At 40.2% G+C, this 23,917-nt stretch overlaps 1 protein-coding gene across 5 annotated transcripts in view; it reads left to right on the top strand.

Moving 5' to 3' along the window:
* LOC125690524 (myelin basic protein) overlaps positions 1-23,917 on the top strand; it is a 105,436-nt gene that overhangs the window by 69,634 nt on the left and 11,885 nt on the right. For all 5 annotated transcript variants that reach the window (XM_048938898.1, XM_048938902.1, XM_048938899.1 and 2 more), the window contains exon 4: positions 18,334-18,764. In XM_048938898.1, the coding sequence (XP_048794855.1) occupies positions 18,334-18,764 (431 nt within the window). The remainder of the gene's footprint in view (positions 1-18,333; positions 18,765-23,917) is intronic.

Below are 23,917 nucleotides of genomic sequence, written 5' to 3'. Positions count from 1 at the left end.
TTTTCTTGAGTCTGCTGGCTGCCTTCTCCTTACATTCATGTGCATACAGCCCCTTTCTCCACTTCAGCATGCATGTCCCTGTTTCTATGTCACACAAACCCTAATGTTTAGGCTGGTGGCACAACTTAAGAGCTTGTCTCCTGCTCCATGCTGTATCAGCACAGCTATATAATCTGACTCCATCAAATATAAGCAAACAGGATACGCTGTTTTACCATAGTGAAATCACTGGGGATCTGGATAAGGCTGTTCCTAATTTTTTGGAGATTTGCAACAGTGACTATCCTTGAGCAGTTAACAGTTTGTGTGGTGGATGCATCAAAGGCAAAGCTTGGAAAGTACTACGGATGATTCCCAGGCATGGATCTAATCCATTCTGAAGCATGGTACTGAGTGGTTCCTGTCAGGTGGGTGAAGCACATCATCCTAGGCACATTGTATGCTTGGTCAGAGGTAGAAAAGATTCACTTCATTTTTTTTGTTGTTGTTTTTAAGACTTCACAGATCATGTAATGCAAACAGTCTGTCTGTAGAGGAGGGAAAAACATTGCTGTAACTGTTTCTCTGGTATCACTGGCATCACTGGCATCTCTCCAGTCAGCATTCAAGTGCAATGGTATTCATTTTTTCAAAAGCAGAGCTTCTTGCTCTTTTTCAGATGGTGTTATAAAATGTGAAAAGGCAGACTCTTCAAAAAATTTCCTTTTTTCCTATCACTGACTCTTTAACACTGTTTTTTTAATTGTTCTCTGGCTACCATTCAAGACATATTTGAGCTAGCTAGCTAAACCCTCTGCTGCTGGTATTCCTGAGTTATTAATGCTCATGCTTTGTTACTGTTAAAAAAGCTTCATTGGCAGAAGGTAACCTGGCATATTTACTGATCAGGGCCATGCTGTACTGGAGCCCATCCATCCCTTACCTTTAGCTGACAGTTATGCATTTGCTTAGAGTTTGTCTGCTAAGGAAATTGCCTTTATCCAGGCAGGAGGTAGGGTAGCAATTACTAACTACACTGGATCTGTGTACGTGAGCATGCACACTAGTGGTGACAAGGTTCCTAGGTGCAAAATTGAGTAGTTCTGTTGTGCACAATGTCTCAGTTGTCTATCAGTCCATACTGTCAGTGCTGTATAGATGTGCCTTTTTTGTTCTTCATAGAATAGTTGAGATTTGTGATAGTATTTATATATCTCTCTAGTCCTTTTACAGAGCCTGTGAATGGGGGTGATGTCTAAGATCCCACCACTAGAATAAGTAGACTGTAATGGCTTGGGTATGTTGAGAATAGTCTTCAAGTAAACTAGCAGATCTATACTGCAGCACAAGCTCAACAGTGGCTTAGGGTTAAGCAGTCTTCCTTCTGGCTGATGATAGTGGAGGTGATGTTTAGCACTCAGTCTGCCCCTTACTGCTTCAAAGGACAGCACAACCAGTGCATAGTGAGATGTTGGTTTCTTTTCCAGTTCACTTTTATTGCGTTCAGAATGTTTGAAGTCTTTTATGAAGTGTGGCAAACCTGTCACCGAAGAGAAAAACATGTAACCAGCGTGACATCAAATTGTAATCATCTTGTCAAACTGTAGCAAATCACAAATTAAGTTTATATTGGAATAAATGCCAAGATAACATACAAGTCACGTTATCCTGCATCTTCTCATTTTCTATATGCAGCGCAACACACTGTTTGTACCATCAGTACAAGTGCAGGATAATCTGACAATTACTGATATCAACCAACTTGTGTCAGCCTCCTGCAAAGAATAGAGGCATTAATTTTATTCCTTTTAGGAGCACAGAAAATATTTTCCTTGCCAGAATAGAAAATTTTAAATTCAGAAATGGAGTGGATGTTCTTCTGTTCCAAATATTTGGTCTCTTCTGATTTCTTTGTTGCTTGATGGGCCCGTTCTTAAAAAGAGTTGTCAAGAAGAGATGTGGGTAGGGTGGAGGGAATTTGTTTCATTAAGTGCCTCTCAATTACACTTTCTGAAAGGCAAGAAGTCAGAACTCTGGGCTTTTGCAATTGCAAGTTTTTGCCCTGATTCTGAACTACTTTCATTTTGAATGAAAAAATGTCTTGGTTTTTAATTGCTATGTGATTGCTTTCCTTTCTCAAGTAGTACTGTTTCTAGTGGGATTCATTGCTGCTGCTGGGGGGAATATCTGTAGGGTTCAACCCTTCTGCTAAGGGTCTCATTTTATTTATGCGTTTAAGTAACTCATCTACTGAAAGCAATTCTGCGTAAATCAAAATTGCAGTTTGAAAATCTTTTATTCTTGCGTTTATCAGATTGGATACCAATTAGTTTTCTTTCCTTAGCCAAAGGTAATAAAAGAGGACTTCAAAACCACTGTATTCGCATTTCTTGCTTCCAGACTGTGAGAGAGCAGCAAGAGTGGCCTGCTCAAGGCGGGTAGTGGGACGCAGGGTAGCAACAGGGCAGCCCAGCAGTGCCCCTACAAGCAGAGCAGGACCAAGGTTGATGTCAAGGCTGGGCACCAGGCAGGTCTCAACTTCGTGAGATGTGAGGCACAGATGTTGCTGTAGTGCAACTGGGATGTCACAAAACCGTGACATGAGGCCAGGCAGCCCTGCAGGGTTCTGAGCTATTTCCCAGCAGTCTGAGCCCAGGTGACAGTCACCCCATAGCAGAGCTGACCTCAAGCACTGGCAGGTTCCCCTATGTGTGGGAAAATAGGGTTGCAGAGCCTGCTGTGGTGCACAGGCTGCCCAGAGAAGCTGTGGTGCCCCATCCCTGGAGGTGCTCAAGGCCAGGTTGGATGGGGTCCTGGGCAGCTGAGCTGGTGGGGGGCAGCCCTGCCCATGGCATGGGGAGCTGGGTGGGCTTTGAGAGCCTTTCCAACCCAAAACATTCTGTGATTCTGTAATTCACTACAGTTGATTGCATCCTAAAACTGAAAATTGAACCAAATTGCAGGGGCTTTATAAAGAGTTTGTGTTATTTATATATTTCCAAAGGACACACAGAGATAGGATGCAGTACTGAAATGTACCCACTTTTACCTGGAAAATAGATGACCTTTTATTTTCAGAGAAAACACAGCTATTTTCTGTCTGTGGATCGTTTTATATCATTCATGAGTTGTCTGCACAGTTTCATATGAGGCAGAAAAACAAAAACTTCCTGCTGAGAAAATTGAGGCAGAGTTTTTGTCTTTTAGTTTCAGAAAAGCATGATGACTTGCAGACAGGCACTCGTGCCTACTGTCCCATGGGTGCAAACAGGCTATTGCTTGGAAGTACTGACTGCTCAGTGGTTTGCAGGCAGGCACAGGTCAGCTGGTGGCTGTGAACACCCAGTCAATGCAGCACCAAGCCCCCAGCCAGCATCAGCACTGCGCTGAGGTCTGTGCCAGGACCTGTGCTGGCCTGGGGCATGAGCAGAGCAAGAGGGGGAGGATGCTTGCATCTGCTTTTAAGGTAACGAGGGATGTGTTTTTTTGTCTATATGCACTGCCCTGTTATCTTCCTCCTGGTGGGACCAAGTGAATAGCTCTGTAAGTTATTCCCGAAGGGCTTGTTTTCATCTTTATTGATCATCAATCCAAATTTACACTTGGAAAAATGTGTTCATAACATTTCTTGCCTGTTTCAATATTTTAGATGCGTGGCTTTCTCACACCATCCTTTTTAGTCCTCAGAATTGATACTGCTTTTAGTGGAGTGCTTCATTCAGGACACAAGAAGTGCCTTTATTTTGCTATTTGAGCATGTAGAAAGTTTGTGCATTCTTTTTTTTTTTTTCCTTTTTTTTTTTCTTTAATAGCAGTAACTCCCACGAACTGGTACAAGGCTCAGTACTGTGCAAGCAGTTTTTCACTCTTAGAATGCTGCTACTGAAAAGCAGATATTGTGCAAAGTACCATCGATCACTGCTGCGGTTTTATACAGTTTGTCACCATTGTTCTTCGTATAGCATTGAGTCACATTTAGGACTATGGTACAGCTCACAAGTGTTCAGCAGGGAAAAAAGTGCTTGTTTTCAGTTTTGTTTTTTGTTTTTAATTAATAAAAAAAAAAAGCCCTTGTTATTTATAATTTTTTGTTAGGGATTTGTTACTGTATAGAAAATATGTCTCATGCAGCCTCCCTGCCTAGATAACATGTTTAATATTAATGTATTTAAAAGCAAATAATGAAGTTTCTAATGATGGATTAGGATGGAGTCTCTGAAGACCCCCCAGATAGCTGAAGTTAGATGTTAAAATATTAAAGAAGAAATCTAAAATGCTGTTCCACCAGATGGCTAGCTTAGGGGCAGAAATAAACTTCTGTTGTATCTCCAGATTTACTGGACTTTTTACTTCAACTGTGGGATTTCCTAATCATTTCCTGGAATTTCTTTGTCTGACTGAGAACACACTGTATCTAAAGGCTCTTAGCTAAAATCCAGCTGAACACCAGGTGCATTTCTTTAGATAAGAGATGAGTTGTGTACAGTTAGGTGTTTTTTATTGAAGCTGGTATTCTAACAGTGCCACAGAGTTGATGGATATACTTTTGGGGCCCATGTCAGCTAAGAATCTGAAGTTCCTGAAGTTCAGTTGTGGGTTATTTTTTGGGGTTGTTGACTTTTTTTTTTTTTTCCCAGGGACTTAATTTCTTTCTTTTAATGTGGTATTAATTTAAGCAAACTGTTTCTCTGTGAATATATTCAGTGATTCCATGACAAATTTTGTTTTCATGTGATAGATACTTCTGGCTGCACTGATGGGAATGGTAATTGAAGCTGCCATCATTTCTTTTTACTGCTATTGCTGCTTTTCTCCGTATTAAATATGCCTCAATTTGTTACAGTATGTACATATAAACCACAGTGCACCTCTGGGCATTTGTTGCTATAATATGCCATCTGGGGTACAGAAAGATAGGACTAAGACCCTAAAAAATGCTTCTGTCAAAGATGAAGCAACACAAAACAAAACAAGAAAAATTGGAAATGTCTAGAGATGCAGGAGTTTGGAGGAGATTAATTGACAGAGCCGACAGCAGAAGACATCTTTAAAAAGTGTTTACCATCCAGACCTTGAAATAAGCAGAATTAATGGGAAGTTGAGAGGACTAGAAAAGTTTAATTTTTGTTTTCAGAATGTGCATATAAAAAGCATGTCATAAAAATATCTTCTTAATGATAGACTTCACGGTGCAAACTTTAGCCGTGCATCAAATTTACAAATAATTTTAATGAAGGACAAGTGCCAAGCTGCTCTTAAGGGTTTAAAAGTAATGAAAGCTGACCGCTTCTGTGCTAAGATCATCTCCTGGTTTTCCTTCTATTTTCCAGGAAAATAATATAGTTAGTACAGTTAGTACAGTACAGTTAGTAACTGCTCATGTGATGTGCTGAAAATTGATCCACATAAAAAGAAACCTGCAGTAGGTGCATGTGCTATGCTCCTGACTACTTTATGTGTGTAACGGGACTGGAGCTTGACTACATTCTTTCTTTGCCAGCAGGGGAATACCAGGTTAGCACCCTGCTAAGCTTCAGTTCTTTGCCAGGATCTCTTCAGATGGAGCTACTTGTGCCTCAAGCCTTTGCAAAGCTGCGCAGCCTCCAGTTGGCCTAGAGTACATGGTGAACAAGATAACTTTAAACTGAGATGTAGGCAGGGCACATTTGCTCTCAGCCTAGAAAGCACCCTGTAAATATACCTTTTGGAAACTGGAGATTTCATGCTGCACAGATGGTGCCAGCCTACCATGTAAACCTCTAATTTTGTCCCCTCTGCTAGCTAGTATAGAAATATGTTTTTCTTAGAAGGGAAGGTTTGTTGTAAAATGAAATGAGGATGTGGTGAAGGCATCACTGTATGATCACTAATAGCACAGCCGCTTGCATTCTTTGCATCCTTTGCATCCTTTGGGATGGATGAGAAGTGAGTTGTTTCTTTTTTCAGTACAGAATGGATGAAGTTTCCTGAAAGGCTCAATCTGTGGTTGCAAGCCAGTAATGCTTCAGGTTGGGTAAGAGCTCCAGTCAGAAGGCAATCCAGAAGTGTCCCCTTAGCAGAGTGAAGGAATATGACTGGAAAGACATTTGTGAAATGTGTTGTGAAGCAACACTGCCAGTTCTTAGATAATGTAGATAAATGCCAGTATTCTAGATTTGAGAAACTGCCAAAACCTATGAAGTATTCATTTTCTAAGTGGGGACCCTTTTGAATTTAAAGACTTCATAATAAATGCTCGTATCTAAAATGTACATAGTTTTTAAATGTTTAACAGTGCAGATCAGGAGAGGTAACATTTTAAGCTTTTGACTTTTCTATTTGTTTTTAAAGTATGTATTTTTTTCCTGTATTAGCTATTGACATTTCTGACTGCTATTGAGCAGGTAGGTTTTGCAGCCTGCAGAGGTTTCAGAGGTAAATTTGCTGGTGAAATTAGTGAATTTGACCCAGAAGAAGACTACTAATGCCTCCAGCAGTATGGCAAGGGTGCAGTTCTTTGCTCAGAGTGTGGTGAGGCACACAGAGAAGCTGTGGTGTCCCATCCCTGGAGGTGCTCAAGGCCAGGTTGGATGGGGCCCTGGGCAGCTGAGCTGGTGGGGGGCAGCCCTGCCCATGCCACGGGGTGGGGCTGGGTGGGCTTCAAGGGCCCTTCCAACCTAAGCTGTTCTGTGATTTATATCTGCCTATAAATGTTTGAGTTCATCCTTCTCTTTAACCTGTTAGTCATCAAAACAAATACTCATCTCTTCCTTTCTGATATCTTTCTTTCAAATATCCTACTTGGATCTTGTTGAAACTTCATTCTTGGTTTCAAGTATTCTTTATTCTAGCTTTAGGACTGCACTTGAGGGTGTTATGAAGAAGATATAGCCTGCTGTAAACCCAAGATAAATTCCAAAGATAAGATTTCCTTCTAGAGTCTGACAGGCAGACATTTTAATCAGATCAGATATCAATTCTTCAGGTACATGAATTTGCTTCTGAAAAATATTTCATTGGACACCAAATTGTGTTACTAGGAAATCTTAAATTTTTATAGTAAATTAAAGATGCTGGGAAGGCTCTGAATAATTTGTCACTGTTATGATCCAAAGTGCTTCTTTTCTCTTGTATGGATTGTCTTAGAATATTTTCATAGCCTTTACATATTTATCCTGCAGCAATTCCTAGATTGGCACTGATGTTGTCCATTATGCAGCCTCCATATAAAGCTGTTTTGAAAAGCAAGGCAGAGCATGGTGGCAAAAATCTGTTCCCTCCCTTTGCAGCAGGATGCAGAGTCTCCAGGAGCTGAGTTCCCTGCAATGAGGGAACTTTTCAAACTGTGAGAGCAGCCTCAAACAGCCTTGAGATCCTATGCCTCAGGAGCATCATCACTAATGTGCTTCAGTGTGGGGAATTTTGGCATTGAACTTCAGATATGGCATGGCAAACTCGTCCTCTGAGTAACCTGGCATTTGGGCCTATTTTCTTTAGTTTAGAGTGATAGTTTCAATAGTGAACCTCTAGAATCTTCATAACATGAGTAAAAACTTAAATAAGCTGTACAGAGGAAATGCCAAGCAGCCAAAACCCCAAATCTGAAACGTTAAAATGATATATTGGCTAAGCACTTACTGTATTTTTTTAAATGAGCAGTTAGCTGCTGATCTTCTAAACAGAATGACTTTTTTTCCCTTTTTAGCAGTAGCTGAGATTTGACTATGCTGATGACAAAATGTTTCAAATATTTATTCAAAGAGTTTGGCCTGGTATGACTCCATAGTTTATTGCATTTGCGGGAATAATGGTGCAGTCAAAATCTATAAAGCTCTCATGAAAAAAGCAGAAGATGGCTGACTAAATATGTGATGGAGAACTTTTTCATGTTTCATTTATATCCCTTCTGAAGTATTTAATGGTTAGAAGTGAGTGGAATATCGGAGATGCTTATTTTTTCTTATTTGATCTTTGTTTCCGTTTTGAGTCCTGCAGATGCCAAACTGTCTTGTTAACTTAAGAAGCCATTGGCTTGTTCCCCAGGGAATATATAAGATACTTGAAAGATGTTACCAATAAAAATTGGGTATTTTCTTTTCTTAGTCTTCACTGCATGCAATATAGTATAATGGCTTGCACTTTGATAGCTCCCCAACTACTGCTTTTTCCATCTTGTGTTCACCTGTAATCATCAGATAGACACCTGTGGGGGACAAGGTAGAGAAGGAGAGCAGCAGGCTGTGAAGAAGAGTGGTGTTTCCTTGCTGAGAGAGCTGGACAGAGAAATTAGAGATAGCAGGACTGCAGTTGTGCACAGGGGTGTGGGGGATTAGGGATGGGGAAGCAGCTGTGTTGAATTTTACACTAACTGATTATCCAGAGCTGGAGACATGGCTCACTTTTTCCCAGGACCAAAGGCTGAAGAGATGTTTGCTGTTGCAAAAGAGAGTTTTAAGGACAAGGGTGTTTGAAGGGACTTATTCCAGTTACCCTGCCAAGGATGGTTGCTTCTCAGCTAACAAGTCAGTGAAAGGCCAGGAGGTGAGAAAGGTCGGGAAAGGGAGAGAAGCACATTTTCATTGAGGTTAGAGATGGAGGAACCCTTTGATTTGTAGTGAAAGTCTTTTTGGGAAGTCTGAGGTGGAATGAAAATGTAAAGGTAGCTTGGCCAGAGAAACAACCACTCACAAGGCATAATGGTCCTGTCTTATGCAGAAACTTGTTTCCAGAGTTTGCTTTGAGCCTGATACCAGCTCTGCCATCTCCCTGACCACCTTCAAAGCCCCCTCCACCAGCTGATAACTCAGGCCGTCAGTTCTCATCCAGAAGGTAAACTGAGATGCCACAGGGGGAGGAGTTCTGTCTGCTCAGTGCCATGTGGGCCATGAATTCACATGCTGAGAGGAACAAAAGCAATCAGGCTGCTCTGTTGGTGACTGGTCCTGTATGCTATGAGCACTGGACTGGCCAAAGCCCTTGGCCATTGGCCTGGGACATTCTCTGTGGACAGGCCCTTGAGATAACATTACCAAAGATGAGTTTATGATTACTGTTTTGGGTCTAGAGTAAGCGTACCAAAGGCTGCTGTAGTTCCCAGCACTGCTTTCAGTATCCTAGTCATGCAAGTAGCTTTTCTTACTGTCCATAGCAAAGGCAGAGCTGGAGCTCCAGATAACTGCTGTGTGATGTTTCCATGTTGGAAGTGGATTGTATGTCCCTGTCAGCATCTTACAGAATCATCTAGGTTGGAAAAGACTTTTGAGATCATGAAGCCCAACTATCTTGAACTGGAGATGCAGCTCGTGACCTGGTTCTGTTTCCTCAGAAGATACAGATATACTTATGTCGTGCACTATGTGGAATCAGCTGGTTATGTGGATTTTGTCCCCATGAAGGTTTGAGCTTCTTTTCCTGTCACAGGCAGAGTGGGAGGACATGGGTCTTCTGGGCCTCTGCCTCCCAGAGATTCATGCATTGGACATAGCTGGTACAATGCTGGTGATTACACAGCTGAAAAAAAACACCCGCTGTCTTTTTACTCCTCAGTCCTTTTACTACAGGGGAAAATTAATTCCAAAGTGAAGATAATGCTGGATTAATACAGTGTCTGACAGCTGTGCAATTGTTCTGACCATTGAGAACTGCAGTTCACATAACTTTTAAATATCTCTCTGGACCCTTTTTGGGTTTTAGAAGGTGTTGAGTATTTTTTTTAATCAACTCAAGTGGAGAGAATGTTAAATGGTCTGCAGACTTATTTGTATCCTGTTATTTAAAATATTTTTAGAAATATTAGCAAATAGTGTACTGACTAGCAAATAGTAATTTGAATGTCTTTTATGGCCCTGTACAGTACCTTCTAAAAATTTTCTTCTGAAAATAACTCCCCTCGCTGCAAATTCTACAATGATAGTGACTCTGAGTTCAAGTGGACTTCTTAGTGGAAGCTTCAATTCAGAACAAATTAATAGTGAAAAGAGAGGAATGCAGTGATACAGCATTGCACACCTGGAGTACGTGTGGAAATTTAAAGCATATTAATTGCAGTATCCTGCAGGTAATTCGCAGTAACCAAGTACTTGGCATTGTGTGAAAAACTGAGTAACCATAACCAGTTCTACTTCTTGGAACTGAAAAGCAGTTCATTTGAAGAAGGCTTTATAGGCTTATGCTGTAGTTGATTTTCCTGTGGTCATGATCAAAGCATGTTTCTTAAACCATACTTGGTTAACCTAGTTACAAGTGTACTTTATTCTGCACGGTATACTTCATAAATATAATTTGTCTCACATACACATAACCCTGATTTAAAACAAACAAACAAAAAACCACAACGATAATCCAGTAGAGTTGTGAATAACCAAGTGCTGTTGTGCTGTTTTGAAGCAGCTGCATGATGACTTTTAACTGCATATATTATACAGCTGGTTTTGCATGCCGCTTACCATGCTCTGAGCCTTTGAACGAGCTGGCTCAGTCACTGCCCTGAGTTCACTGTCGTATTATGAAAGAACTCTAATACTGTTTATTCAGTTGTACTAACAGGAACAGGTTATTTCTCAGAAAAAGAAAAAAAACAAACATGGCCGATGTGGAAAATACAAACCATAGCATGAGTTGTGCAATCTGATTGAAGTGCTAGTCATTGTGCTGGGCTCTCACTTTTGCGGGAGTTAAATGTACAGGTTTTGCAGCATAACTTTATTCATACTCAAGGTGACTAACAAATAATCAAGCAATCCTTCATTTAATATTGGTCAGTTGTACAAATTGTGAGGATATGGCAGGCGGCTGGGACTAGATGGTCCCAAAGGTCCCGTCCAACCCAAACCATTCTATGATAACATGCTGATGGATCAGACAAGTGATTTCATTTTTCCTTTGAGTACACAAAATGGTTTCTTACAAATGATGCTCCAGCTCTTTTCACAGTGGATGATGATCCTTAAGCCAAACCTGTATGTTCTAGTAATAACAAAGGGACATTTCTCTTTGAAACTGGTGGGTGGATAAAATTCTTTTAAGTTTCATTTTGTTTTTTCTTCTTTTAAAAATAAACCTTCTGCGGGTTGTATGGAGAGCTGCCACATGCTTCTCATAGATTCCAAATTTCTGCCATAGCAAGTCCCACTGGTTGCAACCACAGGCTTTTTTGTTTTCTGTACTCTCCTTTGTAATCCTCAGCAAATGGAGGCAATGCCAGAGTTGCTGGAAAACAAAAGTCAGCGGCTGCAAGCCAGGCCTACACTGCTGCATTCCTCTACAATGGTAGGCCACCGTGTGGGCTTCGCTCCGACTCCTTGTTCTGAGCCAGGGGCAGAGAGAACCAGCAGGGTGGAAACAGGCAGAGATCAGGGCTCTCAGGTGTTAATCACAATCTTGATCAAAAAACCACTTTCCCATGGGGTATATTTTTAACTTTTTGGAATGCTTTATTTTTTTTTTTCTTGTGAAATTTGTTCATTTCAGCATGCTCATAAGCATACCTCACCTTCATGCAGCCAGGAAGCAGATGACAAGGTCCAGAATAGTCTTCTTTTTGTTACATGTGCTCCAACGCCATTAGCTTTCTTCATCTAACTGCACTGAATGTAAAGGCAGTACATGAAAATCTTTCTGCAAGAGCTCAGAAGTTGGGAGTGACTGGTAATTTCATACAATGATGCATCACTGCTTTGCAGAAATATATATCCTGTAATATACAAAACAACTAGAACAGGGGAAGAGGAGGAAATGAAACTCAGTGCAACCACAGATAACAATTTCCTCCCTGCCCCCTGCTAACTTCTTGTGTGTTGAATCTGGAGGTAGTGCGTGACTCTTAGAGTAATTTTGAGAAGAAAGACCTGTTATATTTCTGATTTTAAGCTTCAGCATCATCAGTAATGGAAGAAGACATAGTTGCTATGCAACTACTGCTAGCACGATTTGAAAAACATTGTGTGCTGTCTTTCTATGATCCGTTTCCTTTGACGTGTCCATAATGAACAAAGCTATTTCAGCTGCTGCCACAACTCATTTTGCTGCTTTAATTGAGCATCTGTGTGATGAAGTGCTAAATTTCTGTGCTAAGAGGATACTTGAAGGTATAAGCAATACCGGGTGTACAAGTTTGAGGATAGTATGATATTGTTTTTTCTCCATCAAGTCTAAAGCCTGGCTCCTAGAGCAGCCTCTCGCAGTGGGGTATCAACACATTTCTGCCCACAGCAACCACATGTGCTTCCTATTAATAGCCAGACTCTGGGCACTGACTACAACGCTGGGTTATTGCTGTACAGACTACAAGTGTTTTCTCATCTCTGACATGCAGATGCTAGGAGTTACGTGTCCATTAGGGAAAAGCCTGATGATAGACAAGATTTTTCCACAAGTGGGCCCCTTGTGATGGCATATCCAAAATCTCTGACACAGCATTGCTAGTTTTTACACAGAGATGCTGTAGGACTTAGTTGTCTTCAGTGGATCCATAATGCTGAACCTGAGCTATAATGGATGCATGGTGTATTTTTATTTGTTGTATAGAACCAGTTCTCTTAAACCATAAAATTGTCGGCAAGGGCTGCAGAAATTATGTACTGTTTGCTTAATCACAAGGCAAGAATTAGGCATTGTTATTAGTGTCACCATTCCAGATGAATGACACATTCTTACGTGTTTTCATCTGGTCATTTGTTCTATCTTGGTTTTTCCTCGTAAGTTGAAAAAAATCAGTGAAAAAAATTACCCTACAAATGGGGTACCACAGCAACAATACAACACAGCACCAGTTTCAGCTGCTTACTACAGAGATCTCCTCTACTCCGTGTTCATCATCTAAATTTATAGCTTTGGGCCCCTGAAGTGAAAGAGGCAAACTTAGGAAAGCAGGTAAGGCAAGTGATCCTTGCTGTTAAACAACACAATTTACTGCTTGTGTTGCTTGTGATTTTATAGTACGCCTCCATATAAGCGTGGTCTTGGAATGGTTGCTGCCATGCAAGTGTCTTTATTTTAAGCAGATTCCGTGGAACCCTTGCAAACTGCTGCTGCTTGCATGAACACTGCAGTGATGGGGCCCAGCACTCAAAATCTGAAAGTCCTTTGTTGTGCCCCAAGCAGCAAAATGTCAAATTGGAAATTAGTATTAGTGGACCAGGAGCAGCAAAATGAGATCCAGCTGCATACAGACAGCCTGTTTTTACAGGATATTGGAGGCTTTTGTCTTCTCCCCTAGTCAGTCCTGTATTTTTAAAGGAACTGACACAATTGGGCAATACTACTTACTTACAAAGAGTTGTGTGCATGTAACCAGTCTTCTGATCTCTTACCAGGCAAAACAGCCACTTCTGAATTGTCACGCGTTTCAATTTAGCATCAGAAATGAAGTGAGAGGAATTGTACTTACTTTTTCATATTGTAGTCATTAGCAACTGGAAGAACTGCTGAATGTTACTCTCTTACGCAAGCTGAATTTTTCTCCCATTTCATACAAAGAAACCCACAAAAAGAGGGTATAACTTCCACCCTTCCTATTCCACCTGATGCAGTGCAATACTTATTTCCTTCAAAATGTGAGGATAAATAATGTAGACACTTCTCTTGCTAAGTTTGTGAAGACAAGTATTTCCACGATTGGATATGAGCTGACACTGCCCTTCTCCTCAGCAAAAACTTTATGTGTTTTCATGCAAGCTGTGCTGCAAGGGCAGATTCTACTCTGTGAGAGCCCTGCTTCAGTGGGAAAGGGCCAGGGAGGGCTTGGAAGAATGAGGTGTTTCTTCAGTCAGGGAGCAGCTATGCCAAGATATTAGCAATAATCTAGCCATCAGTGCATTTGATCTATCAGTTTTTAGTCTGGCAGTAGATCCAAGATAGCATAATGCTGCCTGTGTAGGTTGACCGGGAGCTGCTGTTCTGTAAGTCACCAGAGGTTTGTGGAAGGCAATGTTTGTCAGGCTCCTCACCTTGTGAAATTACAAGTGAAAGTTTCATTTGTCTGGCCACAGGAATGCAATCTAAGTGTCAGTTCTAAAACTCTGTCATGCCTCTCCTAACAACAGGAAAATCCTTTTCTACATGCTTAGCCAATGATCTTTATTATCCCGAGATGCAGTACAGAATTAATCTTTCTCTTTTACTTAATCTTGTTCAATAGATGTAAATACAACATTGCTGGTAACATAGCTAGTTAAAAATCTGTATTGGGCCGGGTGTTGGGTGTTTCTTCTTTTTCGTTTCTTACTCTGTATTGAATAATAGGGTATTGTTTTTGTTTTTTGTGTTTGGTGGTTTGTTTTTGGTTGGTTGGTTTTTGTGTGTGTGTGTGAAACTGTGCCCCATGATACCATTATTCAACTGCTGTGTATGAGTGAGGTAGGTAGAGGTGCACTTTGCCAACCAGTAGAATGGAAACACCTTTTATTCTTGTCTGGTAGGAGTGCTCTGTGATGTCTAGTGTATGCAGCGAGGGAAGAGTCAAAAGTGTTGTGCTTAGTAGATGTTTTCTCGTTTTTCTGGAGGTTTGGTTTACAGTTTGACAAGCTGATAGGGAAAGTTGTGTTTCCTATGTAGACAAATATTCATCTTTTGCTGTGAAATTGTATTGAAGATACAGAGAACATTTATCTCTGATTGGAGTGTTTCCACCAGAAGTTATAAGTTTAAGTAAGGAGGGGAGGAGGAGAGTGGCCTGTATGTAGAAGTGGTCTCTTAGCTAACCACAATAGTTAAATTCCTGAGAATTTATGTTATGATACACACTGGTATTTCTCTATATTGGTTTTGCTAGTGTAGCAAATGGAGAAACTATTTGTATAAAGACATAATGTAGCAGTAGATCTGTTCTGGTTTTGTTCAGAGCTATGACCAACTGTTTTTCAAACTAGTGTAGTGTGTGCAATCTATTCCAGACAAATATTTGTTCAAAATTGACTTTCAACAATTTGACAAGCATCAGACAAACCCAGTAATTAGCTCTTGAAGTAAAATGTCTCATGGCATACTGCCTTCTGCACAGATCCTTAAAGTTAGGCTGGGAGCCATTTTTTGTCTGCAGTTTCTCAACACAGAAACTGAAGAGAAATCAAGCTTTGAAGCTTCAGGTAATTTGACAAGATAACTCCTTTCTTCAGCCCCATTTAACTGGTTCAACAGTGTTTGCCACACTTGCCTTTGATACTTGAGACTGCTGAGCACCATGTAGTTGAATTCTGTTTCCAAGGAAATTACATGTTGAATTGGCCTGGTTTTCTTTTGTAGAATTGTAGAACCATTAAAATTGGAAAAGACCGCTAGGAACTAGGATCATTTAGTCCAACCATCTACCTACCACCAACATTGCTGACTAACCCATGTCCCTAAATACTACATCTACCCTTTCCATGAACACCTCCAGGGAAGGTGACTCCACCAACTCCCTGGGCAGCCTGTTCCACTGCCTCACCACTCTTTCTGAGAAGAAACCTGAACCTCCCCTGGCACAAGTTGAGGCTGTTCCCTCTAGTCCTATTGCTAGCTAGTTAGTGATCTGCACTTTGTATAAAACAGGTTCTGACAGAAGCAATAGTTCAAACAGGGCTGAGGCTTATTTAGGGTTGTTATTTTGATTGTCAAGAGATGGGATAAATCACTGTTGCCAAGTTGAGCTTTAAGGCATGGTGGTTTTGAGCATAGCAAGGTGTGTCCTGACAGCTATTAAAGACAATGAAGGTTAGTTTTAATGTTGGTTCACTGAAAGCACCCTTGGAGTTTCCATTCATTTTATTTCATTAACAGACTGTTTGGATTTTTTTTGGTTAATCTATATTGCTTCATTTTGGAAACAGATGGGTTGTCCACTCAAACCAACAATGTACAATTTAATAGTCTTCCAGTTATGCCTATGGCAATGCATTGTGCTATGTTTACTCCTATGTTTACTCATAAAATTAACCTATTATGCAAGACTTTTTTTAATAATGCCTGAAACCCTTTTCTTCTCTGACAGCTTTCTCTTGTAGAAATGATGTGTCATAGGAAGGCTATTATAGCTTGTTTTAAGTCTTATACAGCCTTGTCAAAGCAGAACTTCATATTGCAGGGAGAAACAAACAGAACCTATAAGCAAATGTTTGCATGTGCCATTATTTCTGGGTCTCCTAAAGATGGTTGCTCTCTCAAAATGCACTTCAAGACTTCACTTAGTTAGCTCAAATATTTTTATTTATGTATTTTTACACCTTAAAGAACACTTAAACGTGAACAAAATCTAGAAAAAAACTTACTTAAATGTATGCTTTCATTACTGAAATAGAACATACAGAAAGATTTATACTTCACAGCTCACAGAAGCAACTTCTATGGCACAAATGCCCTTCTTTGTTGCTTACCAATACACGTATTCAGTGACACAAAGCACAACTGTTGTAAAAAATATTAGTATGCAGATGCTCTGGTGTCTTGTTAATGCATTTAATTAAATACAATAGCTCTATTGTTTATTTTTCTTTTTCTGTCCTTGAATGCATTTGTGTTATGGTATAGAATCCAGGGTTATGGTTGCTATTTAAAATGTCTTGCAGTTTCAGCAAGCGTCACATATTGGTGGTGCTACTTTATCTTTCATTTGATTAGGGAAAAATGGTTGAGTTTTAGTTACTGGTAAGAAATCCAAAAACATCTTCTCAGGAAAACTAAAATCACAAAGTTGCCAGCAAATATCTTCCTCTTCTCCACTGATGAGGTCTGAAGTTAAAATTAGCAGTAGTTAAACAAGTATATTCCTGAGAAATACTTCCAAGTGTTTTAATCAAAGGAAAGTCTAAGTTTCCCTAACACAGTCTGGTAGTTTTCAAAGGTGCACATAAAAATTGCACAAAATATTTTCATATGAGAAGCTGTGCAAAACTGCAGCAGACTAACTGATAACAACAAATTGTCACCTGGTAAGTACTGGGTATATTGTTGTACACATCATAATTTCTGTCTTGTGTTGTTACCCTTAAATTTATTTCAGAATTCTTCTCAGCCTGAGAAGAGGTTTCTTCAGTGCCTTGTGGGTGGGAAAAGTGGTATGAAATGACTACATCAAGTCCAAAATTGCTCTGAAGTACTGAAGCTCTGGCTACTTAAGAAATGTAACAGTATTTGCCAGATTCTGTCCCTCGCATGGCAGCAAAGGCCAAAGCAAAGGGAGATTTAATGAGGTAATGAGAAGACCATAAAAGTAAAACACGACTAGCTAGAGCTTCTCTCTGAAATTTAAAGCTTCATTAACTCCAAAAAAACTTGGTATTTGTGACATGGGGTGTGTTTGTGACAAGTGTTTGCTCTGAGGCTGCTTCTCAAGCAGTAATCTACCAATAGATTTGGTTTGGTTTTGTATTCCTGCGAAGGCACGTTAGATGCAGTATGCATCTACATTTTTTAGTCTACAACAGAGGAAGACAAACAAACAAAAAATTCAGTTTTCTGTCAACACAGAGCATGTGTGAAGGGCTGTGTCTTCTGTAACTGATTTTTTTTGCAGATAATTCAATGCACGCATTAGAACCTAACTGTAGAGAAGGCAACAAATGTTGACAGACATCAAGGAGATTTGTCTTGGAGCCTCTCTTGGACAAATGCTCAGTGGGTTATGATGATCCTTTTTATCACTTCTCATAAATAGTAAGTGCAATCGGGACAGCTTTGCTCATGGCCTTCAGCATCAGATAGCCAAGGCATCATATGAAGAAAAAGTGTCCTGAGAGGCAAAGCAGAGTTTGCAGTTGAGTATTCTTTACTTGTTTGAAGAGATGATAATTTAAGAAGAAATCTTTCACATCACATTTTGCTTTTGTTCATGAATTTAATGGAATTGCTTCATTGTTACAGGAGTCAAAGTGAGAAATTCAAAGTGGGGACAGAACCATCAGGTGGAGAATCTCTGATAGTGCAGAGGGGCAACATGCGCTGGGAAGTGCTCAGTCCTGCTACTTTCCCCTGTTTAGGATACAAAAAGCATACTTTAGAGTTCCAGTCTTCAATGGAAAGTACTGGAAATCTGACTGTCCAGACATTATAGCTGAAAGCCTCAGGGTCTCTAAGCCTCCCACATAAACAAAATTATTTTATTTCAGTTATGCTTCTAACAAGTTATTAATCTATTTACAAATACTTGCAATTAAAAAAAAAAAAAGCCAACAAAAAAGCACCTAGAGCTACTGCACATTTTGTGTGAGGACATCACTGCAGTTTCAGTTCCAAGATAGCTTAATGTTCTTGCAGGCTGCTAGGGAACATAGTTGCGTTGCAACTGCACATATTACGGGTTTTGTATTAAATGGCCAACTCAAGGCAGTGGAAAGAAAGCAGCATTGTTCCCGGGCTGTTTTTCACAGGCCTGTATTCATATCTCATCCTTGTTGTTTGCAGGAGAGGCAGATGTGAACCAGAACAATGGGACCTCCACGAAGAGCCCAGCGGTGACAGACTCCAAAGGCACAGCGGACCCGAAGAATGCCTGGCCCCAGTCCCACCCAGCTGACACGGCCGGTCGCCCCCACTTGATCCGCCTCTTTTCCCGAGATGCCCCAGGGAGAGAAGACAACACCTTCAAAGATCGGCCCTCAGAGTCAGACGAGCTACAGACCATCCAAGAGGACAGTGCAGCAGCTTCAGAGAATTCGGATTTGATGGCTTCACAAAAACGCTCCTCTTTCCGGCACGGATCAAAAATGGCATCGGCAAGCACTACAGACCATGCTCGACATGGATCTCCAAGGCACAGAGACTCGGGTCTACTTGACTCGCTGGGCAGATTCTTTGGAGGTGACAGACACGTTCCCCGGCGGGGCTTCGGCAAGGTGAGCTCTGAGGAATAAAGAACTGCACAGCCACAGAAAAAAAAAAGTACAATTAAAGAGGAAGGGTGGGACTGAAAAGAAGGTGTAACAACGATAATGCAAGAGTTGACTTAGCCAGCAAGACAGTACTTGCAGTTGTGTAACTTAATGCTTGGCTTTGATCTGAAAGTAACAAAAAAAATCCATAGATCTGAGAAACACAAGGAGCTATTTCTGGGTTGTGACAAGGAGTATTAGAAATTCAGTTGGCTTTAGAAACATTATTAAGCGGAATTTCTATGAGCATTTTATACGGTGCGTTATGTGCATTTGTATGCTGTGCTGTTTAGAGAGAGACATGAGCCTGCTTTTGTGTTGTTTTTAGTATTTGCAAAACTGAGCTGGATGAAAGCACTAAATGCAAGATGATGGCGAGGTGGTTGGGCAGTAACTGTGGGACAGACTTGGAAAGGTATGGTGGAAAAAGAACGGTGGCCAGATTCTCAGCCTGCTTGCATAAGAGCATATTTTAAGGTCAGTTGATAGCATTGCTGAGGGGACAGGCTGACAGTTGTGCAAAGGAAGTCCAGTTAAGACTTATATTTTAAGCACTTAACATCTTAATATCAGAAATTGTGTAACAAAATCATTTATGCGTTCTGACTTGAAAATCAAGGTATAGATGAAAGGATATTGTACTGTTTTCTCTCCTAGGATTCATTGGCATTCTTTGATAAGTATGATAGATACTGTATGTTGTTCACTGTTCCTGGAGAGCCAAAACTCATTTTATCAATTACATAGCAGTGGGTACAATGAAAATAAGCACTCTTGTGTTTGTGTAATTTACACACTACAAAAACATTTAAACTGTTCCCCAAACCCTCATTTTAGCTAAATGTATTGTTTAATACTGTTGCTCAAATTGTATATGTTACAAACAGCAATGCTCCTACTTGCCAGCTAGCCACAGATTTTTCAGTAACCTTAGAGAACCTGTGCTGTTTCCCCATGGTGCTTGCTGGGACGGGTCACTACATGCAGCTTTCCCAGACCAGTTGTATCATGATGCCATTACATTAGGGCATGGTGCTTTAATGATCATGGGACACCTGCAGGCTGTCAGTGCACTGCTCAGCTCTGGACTTGGAAGCACAGCTTGTACTTGCGCTTCCCTAAAGAGCTGGTGCACTGTGTTAGACCACTGGATGAAAAATGCTCTACAATGTCGGTATCACAGCTACAGCAAGCTTCTCAACTTGGGCACTAGGACTAAGCAAGCTGGGTATTCTGGTCTTCTTGTTTCTCATAGTTACAAACTGGGGTCAGTCATGCTTATGACAATAATGCTTACGACAAATATGAACATCTCCATCTTTAGTAGATGAATCTGTCACTAGAACATTCAACAAGTGGTTGCTGCGATAAATTCTCACTTTTCTAAACTGCAAATATCACAAATTGTTCCCAACAATGCTGTGTTCTGCAGTCTCACTGGCTAGCTCAACTCTTGCTCTTTTATCCATATACTGCATTACTCAATGACAAATCAGATATTAAATGCTCTTAATGCCAAGAAAACGTTACCAAAAACTTAGGCTATACAGAGGTTTGTGTACGCCCTTGCTTAGCAATAAAACAAACCAACCACCCCACTTTTTAGTAGCGATGACTAAACCATGGCTGCAAGTTGTACAGAGTTGTGTATTGTATCCTTTTGTGTAAACATGATTGCTATGCTTCTCTGCAGATCCCTACATAATCCATCATGTGAGGGAACAGAGTGCCATCTGTCTTATCTCTGTTACCATTCAGTTAAGTTAATTTGAGGCACTTAATGTCTGCACAACCAGTCCAGAATTATGGATGGTTAACACTTTTTTGCTCGGTAGAAGTAATTTCTTTAAGAAAGAAAAGACTACATTTAATGTTGGAGTCCTGGCTTACATATTTCAGATGGAAGCACAGAGAGGCTTTGTCATCTTGGCAAAAGCCAGTCACATCAGCACTGACTTCAGTGCCAAAGCGTCTCTATTCCCATTTATCACAATGATAATATTGATGCATGAAAACATATCTTGGGAATCTATTCCATAGGAGAGTTTCAGTGCTGAAGATGTTGAACAAGTGCCACAAACAATTTTTGTTTTTTTTTTTTCTAACTATTATTTATTTAGGCTTTGAATCAATGCCTTTTGGTTTCTTGTATCAAGGAAGGCTTGTGGTGTCATTTATTTGTATGTATGTACACAGAGGACATCGAGATGGCTAAATAATCTTATTTGTACTTAAAACCTAAGTAGCTGCAATTTGTTGAATTTTGTAGAGTGTCAGAGTAGTGATACACCCCAGAGGTGTTCAAGGAAGAGCTGAACAAGAATGATGTCTTCTGGCAGTTTTCCAAACTCTGATAAGGAAACAGGGCTTTGCTAAATAAGATACTATCCCAAAAAGCACCTTAAAGTAGAGAAGTTCCTGGGACTGTATGGTTTATTTGCTTGCAGTCAAGTTTTAAAGCCTTTTAAAAACAGTTCTGCATCTGCCTTCCTTGTGCCCATCCTTTCTCAAGCGAGCTGTGCCCAGTGGGAGCATGCATCTCAACTGCCCACACCAACAAGCACTGGAATGCAAAGACAATACTCGCTCTTTGTACAAATTTAGGACTGACATTCAAGCAAAACACAGTGTAAATTCTTTGTGGAGGCATTTTCATCTTTCAGCCATAGCTGAAAAGCACATAAATGAATAATATTCACTATTGTGTAAGGGAAGGTGGGGTAGGAACAAAGAAGCAACTGTTGCGTGGCCTAATTTTCTCCCTTGGAGCAGATTTCTCCCTTATCATGGAATTCTGAAGTTAAATTAAGAGCCTGTAGGCATCCCAGGGGAGTAAATAAAAACAGAAGTACTGGAATGTACAGAAATACTTTCTCCTCTACAGGGCAGCAGTGCATTTGCCATTGTTTTCTCCACCCCAGCCCCATCAAGATTTTGATAAGAATCCTCAATCAAAAGCACAGCTTGAATTCAAACTTACAGAACTTGATTAAGGTAGAATATTCCGAGCACAGCTACTGTTACTCACAGCATAATTTTAGTCGTATTATAGAAGATGCTAAAAAAGTGACAGAACGAACCTGCAGTGCAGACATTTCCAGAAGCACAAAACACAGCAGTGTAACAATAAATTATGTTCATTCTAATCTTTATGGAATATTTATCTAAACGTCTGTGAAGTGTATGGGCAACTTTATGTTACAGTTCAAACCTCTCTTGTCTCTTAGGTTTTAACGTGTATTCAGCTTCAGTATGTGCTGAATGCTCTTTTGTTTCTTTATGGGAACACCTGTGACTAAATCAGTTGGTTATGCTTTTGTAATTCTTTTCTTTATGATTTTTTTGTTGTTGTTCTGCTAGGGTTGGACTGTGAAACAAAAACTTTGGTCCCAATTTAACATTATGTATTAACATACTAAACTTTAAACTTAATTTATGACAGAATGCAATGGAGCAAAAAATGGCGAATGGCAGTGAATGAGAGGCTTGGTGAGAGAAAAACGGATTGAGTCATCTTCTATATTTTGCTTCAGTTTTCTGTGTAACCTTGTGAACCGTGGCCTGTATGAAGCTTTGCACCTGCATTTCCTACCCACTCTGTGTGTTTGGGTGCAAAGGGTATGGAAGGTGGACACAGACTTCCTACCCTAGGCTAGGAGGTAGCTGAGCTCCTGTGCTCCTCAGAGTGAGCAGAAGTGGGGATGACTGTAATGGGGAGCTGAAGAAAATGTTGCAGATAAAGATGCACATGCGTAAGGTCTCAAAGAATGACACAGGCCTACATGATTGTCAGAGCACCCATTGATCTTTATCTCTTCGCACGTTGAACTCAATCTAATCTTTTGCGCAAGCTTTGATGTATCGTATGGCACTGTGAGAAAAGTAGTTACAGCAGTGCTAGTTTGCCTGTCAATACTGTGATCTTTTACTTGCAAGTCTTGATTTTCAGGGAGTGGCATTGCTCACCAGATTCTGGCTTTGTAAACCTGCCGTGCAAGCAACGTGTGTGTAAATATTTTGGATATAGCTTGTGGTGATTGACTGTAACAATTTGGTTTTAATCTTTTGCTTTCTATGTGCTTTGTTTATATACTCATTAAACTGTTTACATGACAAAACTGGCGTACTAATGATTTAATTTCTTTTAAATACTTATAATATATTAACAGAAACACAACAAACCACTTCATAGTGCAAGAGGGCAGACAAAGTAATTAAAAGTAATTAAATTTGTGGGAAGCGTATGTGACAAAGGAATAGAGCTTACCTTTTAGATGGAGATGATAGGTTTTCAATAACCAAGGCAGTACATCTACATGGGGTGAACCGAATCCAGCTTCTCATTTTCACAGCACACAGCAAGGGGTGATGCAGCACCTAACAGTGAATTAGTGTAAGAATTTCCAGTTTCACAGATGTTCATTCAGTCTGTAAGGCTTCTGACCACTTTAGATTTGTCTGCTTAAAAAAAAAACAAGTAACCTGCACAAAAGAAGCAATTATTAACAGGTAAGTGCTGCATATCACCTGACAAGTGGAAGGCTCGGAAGCCAACATTGCACAAGATACGGTTTAACATCTTCATTTAACACACATAACCCATATCTGTTATACGTGCTTAACATTTAACACATGATTTCATGCGCTGCAGCCAATTATCTCTTGCATCTTGAAACCATCATTCCTGTGAATATGGAAATCAAATTAACTCTGATGAGATACTTAGAAGAGTGAGCAGTAATTCTTGGTAAAGTCTTGGTTTTGTATCATGTCCTGAATGCAGGAATGGGACAAAGCGCAGTCAGAAATGGGACAAAGCAGCAGCCAAAGATTTCAAGGAGAATTTGAAGGGGAAATCACCATTGGATGGACAGGAAAAACCTATGCACTTTTAGAATTAGCTTTTAGAATATTTTATCCACTCAAATACCAGTAAATCAACCAAAGCATTATAAAAATCACTGTTTCTGGTCATTCTACAGCAGAAGTCTTCCCCTTTTTACATTTATAACAGTATGTTCCACCTCAGTTTCTGTTGCCTTGTTTCTGGAGACTTGTACCCATCAGCTCATGTAATACTCTGTTTTAAAAGGAGATAATGGTGCTCTCTAGAAACC

Source organism: Lagopus muta, chromosome 3 (assembly GCF_023343835.1).
Source record: "Lagopus muta isolate bLagMut1 chromosome 3, bLagMut1 primary, whole genome shotgun sequence".
NCBI classification, from domain to species: Eukaryota; Metazoa; Chordata; class Aves; order Galliformes; family Phasianidae; genus Lagopus; species Lagopus muta.
This window is presented reverse-complemented; position numbering and strand designations above follow the sequence as displayed.